Consider the following 12340-nt stretch of genomic DNA (forward strand, 5'->3'; position numbering starts at 1 on the left):
TGCCTTAAATTGTGACAACTCTCACTTCCGGATATCATTAATTCCCAGGACAACCAATAAGGTTTCTACAAAAAACATACCTCCTATGTTGGGGCTAACTGCACCATCTGTCTGCCTCTCTTGCAGCTTTTGCTGACTTGACAGCAAAGCACATGCCATGGATACCAAATGATAAGCCCTGCCTGGTGATCAAAATGTGCTACTGTTAGATTAGCATAAACATGTTTCCACTTGATTATCACATACTCATGTCTTGTTTCACCTGCATTGTTTAGAATAAACTCACATTTTTGTGGCCAGCGAAAGGAAAGGATGCAACCCAAAGCAAAATCTACTCATCACACATCTGGGATCCCAACACAAAGTACCATAAAGCTTTCAGGCTTGACTTTTTCCACACCCATGCTTTTGTTCAGTCCACACTGCTCTGGACTGTGTGGAAATAGTCACCTGCAAACCTCATTGTATCTTCAAATGAAACTAGTTGTTCTTGACATCTCAGTGCTTAGTTTGTACACAGTGTTTGGATATGACGGGAAAACCCCATTCAGTCCACTAAGACAAGGCCCTGTTTTTTTAAGGGGTTGCATTGAGATGTCTTGGCCAACACCACCACTGAATTTAAAAACAGAATAAAGAGAAGGCTTCTTCTACCCATGATTTATTTTAAAAGAGGAATGTCTAACATCTTTAAAAAATGATATCAGAAGTGATTCACCAATATGTGGAGCCCATTTTTAGGGAAGGAGCAGTTTGATTTTAGAAAAGCAAAAGGGACAACAGGTGGTATTTTCATCACAAGACAGTTGGTAGAAAAGCAGCTGAGAGAAATGTCAAGTTACCTAGGCAACTGCTGGTGCCTCTGCCTCTGCATCTGCTACAATTCTATGGCATAGCAGAGGACCTTGTCCAGATGGTGTTGTGTGACAATTCCATGACAAAAAAGTGTGGATGCCCTTCAGTGTAACAGAGTTTTGAGGTGAAGGTTGCGCTTTACCAGACATCAGCACTTAGTCCATTACTATTCATAATAGTGATGGACATCAGAAGTAAGCAAATCCAAATGGGAGGTAGTACCAAGTTGATCTATGCAGATGATATTGTCCTAATGGCTGACAGAGAGGAAGATTTAGTCCAGGTGATTGATGCCTGGAACAGGGAATTAAAACTATGGCCCCAAAATGAGTAAAGAAAAGACTGCATTCATATGTATGACTCATACAGAACCAAGCCAGATAATATCAACATAGAGGGCAAGTGCCTAAGTATTATGGGGGCTGGTTAGCAGCAAATGTAGATATTGACAGAGAACTGCAAACAAGGTTGCTGAGCATGGGGAACTCTGCACAAGATAAGTGGAGTGATTTATGATAAATGGATGCTCAGACTATTTAGGGACAGCTGTATAAAACCATGGTAAGACCAGCTCTTCTGTACTGATCAGAGATGTGAGCGAGACAAGAAAGAGAGGTACTTGAGAAGACCTGAAGCCATTGAAATGAGATGTTTAAGGGCTGTGAGAGGTGTGACATTGCTGGATCACATGTGGAAACACATCATCAGGAGTGAGAGCAAGGTCTGTGTTATCAGCAGAAGCTGCAAGAGATGAGGCTGAGATGGTACAGGCACATACCAAGGATGGATGACAGGAAGGATTTGAGACTAGAGTTTGTGGGTGGGGAACAAGAGGAGGCCAAGAAAACAGTGCTTAGACTGTGCATGGGAGAATGGAGTGAAAATGGAACAAGCATTGGATAGGCACGCTGGAACAGACTGATCTGGCAACCCAGCCCCTGGTAGATGGGAAAAAGGGAAGATTATCAAAAGTGACATTTTGCTTACTGTACATCCCAGATTAAGATTCACTTCCAAATGGAACTGAAAAGGAACTGCAACTGGGCATATCCATCTGAGTTCCTATGGTTCACGTTGGGTCTCAAAGATTCCTAGATCAATGTTGATTCAATTATTATTTATTTGTATTGCAGTAGGACCTGTGAGCCACAGTCATGGAACAGCAGCACCTTTTTGTACTAGACACTGTACAAACACAGATTCAACTCTATGCACAGCATAGCATGTGCATTTTACTATTTACCTCCATTTTTATGATATATCACACTCACCACCAATGGTATCTGAGTACTATATATTTTAGATCTCCATAAATGTATACGGTGGTTTACCACAAAGGCTGCATGGCACCATCACATCCTGTCTTAAACCAATATGCCATGTTATGATGATCTATGAAGCCTTCAATATGAATTTTGCCAAAAGAAAACCAATTACTGCGTTGCATCACCTGCAAAGTATGAATGCTTCTTTTTGCCCAAATCCAGATCTGAACAGCTAGACTATTCCATTTGCTTGCTGTGTGCCTTTGGTTAAAACAAAAATGATCTCAGTGCTCTTCACAATCGCTATGATTCATATGTCATATTTCCTACATTTATTTCAAACAAGTTTTTATTCATTCACAGCCCTAGAGATGAACCCTGTGTTATGCAAATCACTCATCTCCTATCAATTTCTGATATTCCAATCAACATTAGTTGAAAATACACTTAGAATTTTTGGTGTGATGAGAGCTTTGTTGATTGTGGAAATGATTAAGAGGCAGCTAGATTGGCAGCTTCATTCTCACAAGGCATATTAAATCTAAGGAGACAATAATACCAAGCCCCCTCTTTTTTCCTTACCTCTTGCAAGACTTTCTTTCATCAAAACGTTAAGGCAAAAAAGACACAGCAACCACTCAGATCTGTATGTTTTGCTGCATTATGTACCTACACAAATTAATGCTACAAATGAAAACAGGTTAATAAGATTATTTTCACTTCACCTTAAGAGCATAGCAGAACCACAGCAGGCTGTATATCACAGCACACCACTATTTTAGATTTGTGCCTTCTGAAAATTCAAGCCCTGTGATTTTGAGCTTCACTGCTAAGCACAAAAGCTTATTTGGACACTTAGAAATGGCTAAATTGAATTTTAGAATTGAAGATCAAGCACTCAAAGCTTCAAAAGGGGCTTTGGGGATTCATCCTCAGTCACCATCTTGGATACTTATGTATAGACCTACAACAGCATGCTTGGAGCTATTGAAACTATAAACATGATTGAATCTCTGCCACAAAGAGCTTACAATTCAACTGCAATATAGAGATTTCAGTTGAGACACAAACAATGCATTGGCAGAGAGTGCAATTTCATGGCACTGAAGTTTGATTTTTTTCGATTATTATTTCAAGGTTATCACTGAGGGGCTTTATAGAAGATATTTTTCAAGAGAGATTTATATGAAGCAAACTGCTGTGTATGAGACGCCAATTTCTGCGACTGCTTTTATAGTTAAGCATTAGCTATATAGTAGCATAGCATATTTGGCATACATGTTTTTCCACTGGATTCATTCTACTTCCAAAAGTTCCATTAAAAGGAGTTCATGAGAAGTGCAGGATTGAATCTGTAAGCTTCCTCTTATGGAGCAAAACTAAGATGGCAACGAGAACTTTGCAGATCCCAGGGGAACCTGTCAAAAGCGTATCTTAGTCTAACAACATTATAAAATAATTGTTAGCAGAGAGTACAGCACTAATCAAGGTATGAGTTACTCTTCTCTGAGCCCAGTAACATACTCTACAGAGGAACTTGTATGGAAATATGCCATATTATACTAGATGCCCTAAATTATCACTCAAAGTACACAGGCCCTGTACAAACTATACACAGCATTGCACCATAATATGGGAAATGGTAACAAATGTGTGATATCAATCATGTATTTTACAGCATAACCGTCAGATTTCCCAGAGGTCTGAGGGGTGGAACATATTAGCACATTAAAAACAATGGGAGCTGGACAATACACAAGTCAGCTAGAATGTCCTTCATTACAATGTGGACTCCCAATACCAACTGGACGCTGGCAAGCAGGCTAGCATCTTTCTCTGCACAAAGGCTTTGGGAAACCGTAAGTGCTTGGTGCAGGCCAACATGTGTCTCCTCACCACTTTGTGTCTTTGTGGAACCCAGAGTGCCATGAGGCATTAATGTATGACCACAGGAAGTTCATGCATTAGGAATGTGCTCTATATACACTTCTATAAAAGGTTCTATTATTCCTTACCATATTTGTTGCTTTGACCGACTGCTTAGTTACTACAAACCTGGTGCTGCTGAGCAGTGTGCATCAGTGATGCAGATAGGCACTGTAAAGAACGCTGGGTGTGTTAAGAGGGATACACAGAAAGATCATTTAAAGACGTATACACATACACATTTTATATATATATATATATATATATATATATATATATATATGATTAACCTATCAGATAAACTGTTTCTGTTTTCTATATACTTTTTAAAATAAAATTACCTATTTTAATTGAAATTAGGAATCTCTCATTGCTTTTCAATCCACTGTTCTACATATTATTGCTCCATTCCTGTCATCTTCCCATTATTTTGACATTTCTTTGTGTAGACCCTGAATAGCAAACTGGAAGGGAAGAGGTCAAATAAGCCAGACACTCCTGTAATCCCCTCAGGAGATTTGGGGAAATTTCCATTAGCTGTTAGCAATGTAGGACCAGTGACATGATCTGGCAGTTCTACTTCCATCCAGCTGTGGGCAATGATCCATACACATATGCGCTAGCCGATTAGTTACAAAAATGAATACCGCCTTTTGTTGTGTCTAGATATTTTTTAAGAGTAAGTGTTGATGATTATGAAATTCTCAAGATTCGAATGAGGTACTACACCTAATACTTTTACAGCATGTTAGACACTATACAAACATGATAAAAAGGCAAATCTCTGCCCCAAAGAGCCTATTTTACGTGGTCTATCTGGTTGAAGGTCAACAAAAGGCCACAAGCAATACAGTATATGTCAAATTTACTACAAAGGCATTTGAAGGAGCTGTCCACTTGTGAATGAAAACTGTGTAATGATGCACAACTTTAAGGGAAGCATTTTCTGAATAGATTCTATATTTTAGCAGCAAATTACAATTTCAGATTTGGGTACAGCAAACAATAAATGTATTGGAAATCCAGAATGACACAAGGATTCTATCCTTTTTGTACTGCTCATTTTCACATTTAGTGCATTAAACACCTTCATTCTTAAAATCTGGTTGCTCCTGCTGCAGAATTTCCAGTTTGCTGCAGAATTCCGTAAAGCAGTTCCAGAGAAGCCAGGGGGACCTTGCTTCAGAACTTTGGCCCAATTTGCTGCAGAGCACATGGGGCAATCCATGTAATCACTGAAAGAGCAGCTGTGTTTTTTTTCTTTCAAACATGAGCAGGAGGAAAATTCTGAGGGTGTCTTTTAAATTAGAAAAAAAACCACCATTGATTTCAAAGGCAATCTAGCAATTGAGAAGTGTGGACTTTGCCTGGAAGACAGATTTTACCCTCTTCTCATGCTTCTGAGAAAGACACTACCATTCCTGAGCTGCTACTAGAGGCAGAAGATCTCATCAGAAAATAACCTGGTTCTCAAGTAATGTGGAAAATAATCTTGAATAAGGGTCTTATCTGGCACGGAGAAATACATCTTAGGACAGGTGTATAAAATAAACATAAAAACTGCCATGTATTTGAATAAGGAGAAAGAAGACTGGAAATTATCTGTTAAAATGAAAAACAGCCTCTTCTTGCAGAGAGTATAAAATATCTGTATCTTTTTATCCTCAAACCCAAAAAGCTATGTAAATTTAACAATATCAATATATGAAACTATAAAAACTACCATCAGCAACCTCACTGGACAATTGTTTAACCACATACTAACATTTTAAGATAGGGAAAGAAAAATAACATTCAGTGGAAACTACAGGGGGATAATTAGATAGACAGAATAACCAGTAATTACCCGAGTTGGAAGCTGGCCAGGATCACTGCTCTTGCTAGATGTGCCATAGGATGTTTAATGACCACAAGCACCACTTACAGCAGCGCTTGGGCCTTACACCCAAGTACTAGCCTGACCCCATTTAGCGTGAGATATGAGTGTATCACAGTACAATGCAGACAGTGGATTTTTTAGGCATGTGATTTTTACCGCTGTTTCTCACAAGGCTATCAAAATGCACTTCAATCATTTGGCTGATCAGCATAATGTGACCACTAATGGTTAGTGGGTAGCATGAGTAAAATGTTAGAGAAGGAAATGTCCTGAGGCAAACTTCCTGTAATTCTTTCAGCCTGGGTCCCAGTAGGAATTTGCCAAGTATGCTATTTTTAGAATGCTTTTATTCCTCTTCAGTGTTTGGATACAAGTATGCATAATTTGCCCGATCCTTTCTCTCACACATTTTATAATGTATTAAATTGTTAACTGTAGTTGTTATTTGCATAATAAGAAGTACAGTTTCATCTTGATTCAGAAGAACACACATGTGCGTCTTCCCATTAATGTTAATAGAGGTTAGGTGCAGATGAGTCCCTATACACGGGCCAGCATTGCTGTTATATATTTCTGTTTTCAGAGGTTTATAATCAGCTGTTAAAAATTTGTGGACTGAATCTTGGCACGCAAGGTTTTAGCCTGGGAGCAGATTTTTTCACAAAACTAGGACATAATGGGATTAAATACTTTGGAATCCATGGACCAAATTCAGCTGTGGTTTAACTCCACCGACCTCAATAAAGTTACACCACACGTGCATTTGGCCCTTAAGTATATAATATCACACACACACAGAGAGAGAGAGAGAGTGTAAATGCATATATAGTCTATATTTTCACATTCTTTGTTTTCAAATTATTTGAAAAAATCTGTTTTAAAACAGATCCTGTGAGATAATATAACAAATTTGCACTTAAAAAAAAAAGACCAAAAAAAATGCAACAAAAACAATGGTTTTGTGCATAATTAAATAATGATTTGATGTCAGCCCCTCCCCCCCCACACTATGTGCTTTTTCTATATGAGCACATGAATGTAATGTTGGCTAATTGTCCTTTTGTGCAAAGTTTACATGCTGATATAATCCTGCATTTGATGTTTTATTATCACAGCCATTTGTAATTATTATACATTAAGAGATATTTAGTAGCACAGATGTTGTATGTGTAAAAATCTTAAAGGATTGCCTATACAAAAATGACAAGCTACAAACACAACATTCTATATAAAAATCAAATGCAGATACAATTCTTGATTTGGAATTTTGCTAAACTGTAATGCTTTTAAAAACGTTAAGTGGGTATAATCAGTTATTTGACATTATTCTAAATAAAAGAGAACGCCATTTAAAGTAATATTTCACTTGGTGTTGTCATGATCAGTAATATGCAATACAAGTAAATGAAAATGAAAAACTCACTCTTGCATTTTGATGGCATAACTGTAATGTTGTCACTTAAGGACTTAATCCTGCAAACAAGATTGCACTTGCTTAACTTTACGTAAGTGAGTAGTTTAATTGGCTTCAATGGGAATGCTCTTATGGATAAAGTTAAGCATGGGTGTAAGTGCTTGCACTATCGGGGCCTAACTGTGGTAGACCAACAGCTCTAGCCTGTCTTTATTAGTCAGTTGAAAAACCTTCCTCCATTACATTGTGACCATCATTCTGGACTGTATTCCAGAATTTGTCTTCTATTTTTACAGCTTCAATTCATACTGAAATTTACAAGATTATTTAAAGACTCCAAGAAAAGCTGTGAAATCTTCTTTGTAGTGACAATTTTCAATTTCTTCTTTTAGCGACGTGTCACTGACCAGTTTGAGAGATTTGCAAGCTTCTTAGTATGTTGCTTTGCAAACACCTATGTAATGTGAGAATGTGGGCAAGTGTTGCTGTGAAAACCTGATGCATGGATTTTAGAAAATCCAAAATGGTAATCAGGATTTTATGGCTAAATCCTAATTTTTTCATTCTGTGCATGTCAAAATATAGTTTTCAATCATCTTTCCTTTTGTGAACTAAACAGCCATACACCATACTTTAAAATGTCTAATGAATGATAAGTTGTCTTATTCAATTATGACAATAACATAAAAATCATTTTAGGATAATTCTTCATTTCACATAAAGTCAAACTTCTTATACAGGGACATTCAGAGCAAGTATACTGTTTGGTATAAATGGAACTTTTTTACTTTAACCCACACATTCAGAATGAAGGTCCCCATGGTGCCATTAACTCTGCCACTTGCTGTCCAATTGTAAATAGGACAACTAGAAAGAGAACCCATCATATTGTATGTCAATTTTACTGTGAAATCTGAATTTATTCCATTAAGTATATGAAATATTTAAATACCCTGCCCACTCCCAAAGTTAAAACATATTTATTAAATAAATATTTGCCTATTAAAATATGATGGTTCTTAGTTTTAATGGATTGTGTAAGAGAAGACTCTGGGCACAATTCTCCACAGCTTGCGCGTTGCAAAGTTATGCAATACCTGTGCAAAACGGCTCTAGAACTCCAACACAACTCTGAGTGAAGAATCCTGGCTTGAAAATATTTTACATTCATTCACTGTTTTGTATCAAACTGTGGGATTCCTTCAAGGGGGACAGATCTATTATAACATGTAGGATAGATGATTGCCTGCAGCAGCCAAATGTTCTCTGGCCATTTTTTGTCTGAGAGATTGTGGGCCTGGGACAAGATTACATTTGTCAAGGTTTGTTCATTAAATGAATACCCTAGAACTGGCTCTGTGATCTGTTAATGATACCAGAACACAATGACAGTACTTCATGATCTTGTCCAATAACTTCACAGCCCTCAGTAAGTCCAAATATTGTCTTGCAGCCAGCCGCATCTCAAATGACACCTATACGCTCATCATTTTAACATCTTCCCATTGGCCAGACCATTTCCAGATAGACAACTCCACATTCAGGTTTAGCTATAAAGCAACCCATTAATTTCCACATTTTTTGAAATTAATGAATTTTCTCCCTTTAATGCTGAATTAATAAATGGATACTTTTGTTGGGAGTAGCAGTCAACATAGCCAGTACAACATTATACTTTAAGAAATCTGTGGCCACCTAGAGCTTCATAACTGGCAGATCATTATGGCAGAGCTGAGATACTCCTGCTCCATAAACATGAACTCTTAACCCATTCACTTAAGAATTACTATCAGCAGGAAAGGGCCTAGCACAAACTCAAGCAGTCCTGATGCCATCCAGTAGAGGGGAGTACTATACATGAAACTTTACTTTTAAGAAGAAAAGGAGTACTTGTGGCACCTTAGAGACTAACAAATTTATTTGAGCATAAGCTTTAGTGAGCTACAGCTCACTTCATCGGATGAATTCAGTGGAAAATACAGTGGGGAGATTTATATACTTAGAGAACATGAAACAATGGGAATTACCATACACATTGTAAGGAGAGTGATCACTTAAGATGAGCTATTACCAGCAGGAGAGTGGGGGAGGGAGGGGGGCCTTTTGTAGTGATAATCAAGGTGGGCCATTTCCAGCAGTTGACAAGAATGTCTGAGGAACAGTGGAGGGTGGGTTACCAACTTAATTATATTTTCATGTGTTCAGTCATTTGCATCCACAGAAATGAGGATACTTTGAACAGCGGGAAAAATATAGTATGTTTGGGATGGAGGTTAATATTGGGTACTGAAAGTTACTGGAATAATATGGGATAGAGAGGATTTGGAGGAGGAACAATAAACTCTGATTCTTATAGTTTTAAGACAAAAAATTAAGATGAACTTGTGTAATGAACAAACCTCCTTCATAGGAGTTGCTGTTATTTCCACTGGAACCTGTGCTATTGACGAAAAGGTACCTTATTTTAATATAACTTTCACTAGTATGATTGACCATTTCTTTACAAGTAAAAAAAAAACTTTTGGAAATAATGTCTCCTATAAGTAAACTGTAGACATAAGTCTGGACTTACAGCAGTCAAAGAAAGACAGAGAAGGTAATTAAGATGAATCCATTCTTGGGAACCCCACACTCTACATGCTTATGGGAGAAAAAGGTCCACTTCTCAGAGGCCATTATTTGTATGCTATTTTTTCTCTTTTAAACCCTGAATGGTTTTTATCCATTCTTAGGAAATATCTTTGGCTGCACTCCTCCTTTTCACTGTTCAAAAGACATCCCAGAAGTTAAATATTAAGGTATATAGAACATTTTGTGCTGCTCTACATGATGCAAATTTCTGCAAATATTTTATGTGATGGGTGCACCTTCTCCACTACAGAACCTATGCAGTTATTAGCCATTTTACAGTGTATCTGAAGTATAGGTTTGAACCAAGATCTACTTTAAAGGAATTCTACAGTCATTTGATAGCATGAATGGAAACAAAGAAAATGAAAAGGATTTTGCTAGTTGTTTTAAAAAAAATGGAGTGGATTTTTGCACTTATGAAAGAGAGATGCTAACAACATTCATTAGGACCATCTACGAAGGGAGCAGATGCTGTGAAAGCTTTCATGGTACAGCTCAGTCCTAGCCTCAACATCTTTGTTTTTTCCAGAATTCACCTCTGTTGGGCAGAAACTGATAAATGCAAATTGGTGTCAGTAATTTAGTGATAAATATCCACAAGGTACAAGTAGTTAATATATTTTAAAAAATGAAAATAATGATATTGACTACATATATGAACAAATAAGACAGATACATTTGCAGTTGTACCACTAGACTGAAACAAGGGACAGCAACCCTCATGCTTCTGATCATAAGTTGATTTTCTCTGGGAGTCAGTAAATAATTTTCATGTATGGTACTACAACACACACATGGCATTGTGGGATGGAAGGTTCCTTTGATGCTGCTGATATTCCAGTTCTTATGTTAAGATACTGGACTACATAGAGAATCATACTCAGTGCACCTGTAGCCTAAAAACAGACTTACAAATTAGTTTGAAATGAAAATGTGGTGCATTAAAAATATTGCCACCTACCTATAATTGCCTTTTCCTGCAGTAAATCTAGTATTGCCATTGCTTAATTTACCGGACTATCTAGAAAAGCCTTTGAGTGAATTCCTTGCAATGCATAGCAGAAACACACCCTTTTCCCAAGAAGTCCAGTTTTCAGTGGATTCATAATATAGTCAATTCTTTCCCAGATCAGATGACTATGTGGATTTCTTAGAATACTCAGGTTAAGTACATGACTGGTGTCCAAGAACCCCGTTGCACCACCGGTGCTTTGAACTGTATGAAATTCACTTTGAAGCTTACCAGAAAAGACACTGGGAATCTTGGAAAGAAAACTTTTGACTGTACGAATAGAAATCCCATTTTTCTCATCCTGCATCCGTGCTATGACATCTTCCATCTGAATATAAAGAAAAAATAAAACCAGCATTATTTCCTAGCAGAAATCCATTCTTTGAAAACCTTAATTCAGCCTCTCAGAAATGAGGGCCTGCTACCTTTATTTGACTTTTTTTCCCAATATTTTCATTTTTTATTTCAAGAGGATAATAAACCACAAGAACAACATCAATGACATGAGAATTTGTGCTCCAACAATACTTGAGAGAGGAATGCTGAGGCATAGCAGGGAGATTTCATTCTAAAGAGATTACAACCATTATTAGAGACAGAGTCTCACATTCTATTAATGTTATAATATTACCCAATATAAAAGAAAACAGTAGCTTTTAGAGCATCTAAAGCAGCTATCTAAATCCCCCCCCCCCAAAAAAAGATTCCAAAATGGTGTCTGTGATAGTGTCATTCACAAATGGTTTAGATGTTGTAAAAGCTTTTTCCTCCATTCAAAAGCCCCAGTCCCTGACTTAAATGGAAGTTATGAGTTCTCACTTCCTTGCATGAAAAGACCCATGCAGTCTTTTTGGTGATTGAGGACTGTATCAAAAAGGTTATTTGAAACTAAAATGAAGCCTTTAAGTCAATAGCAGCCTATATTCCCACTTCTTTCTTGAGATGAAGAGAAAGAAAGGACAAATGTTCATGGTGTGATTTGCCTCCCACTGAGACAGTACAGCCAGAAATGTGGGTTGTTTTCTTGGCCAGCCAGCTACCAGGAAAAGTCTTCAGCCCTTTTGTATTATTATTTTGGGTACTTTTATTGTATTAGCTAATTTATGCCTGACTAGATTTTACAAGCCAACTGGGCCTGCACTTATTCTAATTAAAGCCAAAACCAAACTTCTGCTGGCTACAAATGAAAGCATGAGCAAGCCCTTTTATCAGGGACTCATGACCAAAATCCTGACAGGCTGATTAGTGGATCTATTATATATGGAATAAGATATGCTAAACTTTATCCTGATATATAGTAAACATTAATAAAGAAATACAAGTTAGACAAATTCTCTCTGTATATATTTTAAAAATAT

The 12340-nt window shown here is 37.3% G+C and overlaps 1 protein-coding gene across 9 annotated transcripts in view; it reads right to left on the reverse strand.

Moving 5' to 3' along the window:
• The window catches only part of RGS7 (regulator of G protein signaling 7), a 429679-nt gene that overhangs the window by 201294 nt on the left and 216045 nt on the right, over positions 1-12340 (reverse strand). For all 9 annotated transcript variants that reach the window (XM_084622895.1, XM_084622894.1, XM_084622893.1 and 6 more), the window contains exon 3: positions 11214-11310. In XM_084622895.1, the coding sequence (XP_084479021.1) occupies positions 11214-11310 (97 nt within the window). The remainder of the gene's footprint in view (positions 1-11213; positions 11311-12340) is intronic.

This window comes from Lepidochelys olivacea (genome assembly GCF_965140295.1).
Source record: "Lepidochelys olivacea isolate rLepOli2 genome assembly, chromosome: 3".
NCBI classification, from domain to species: Eukaryota; Metazoa; Chordata; order Testudines; family Cheloniidae; genus Lepidochelys; species Lepidochelys olivacea.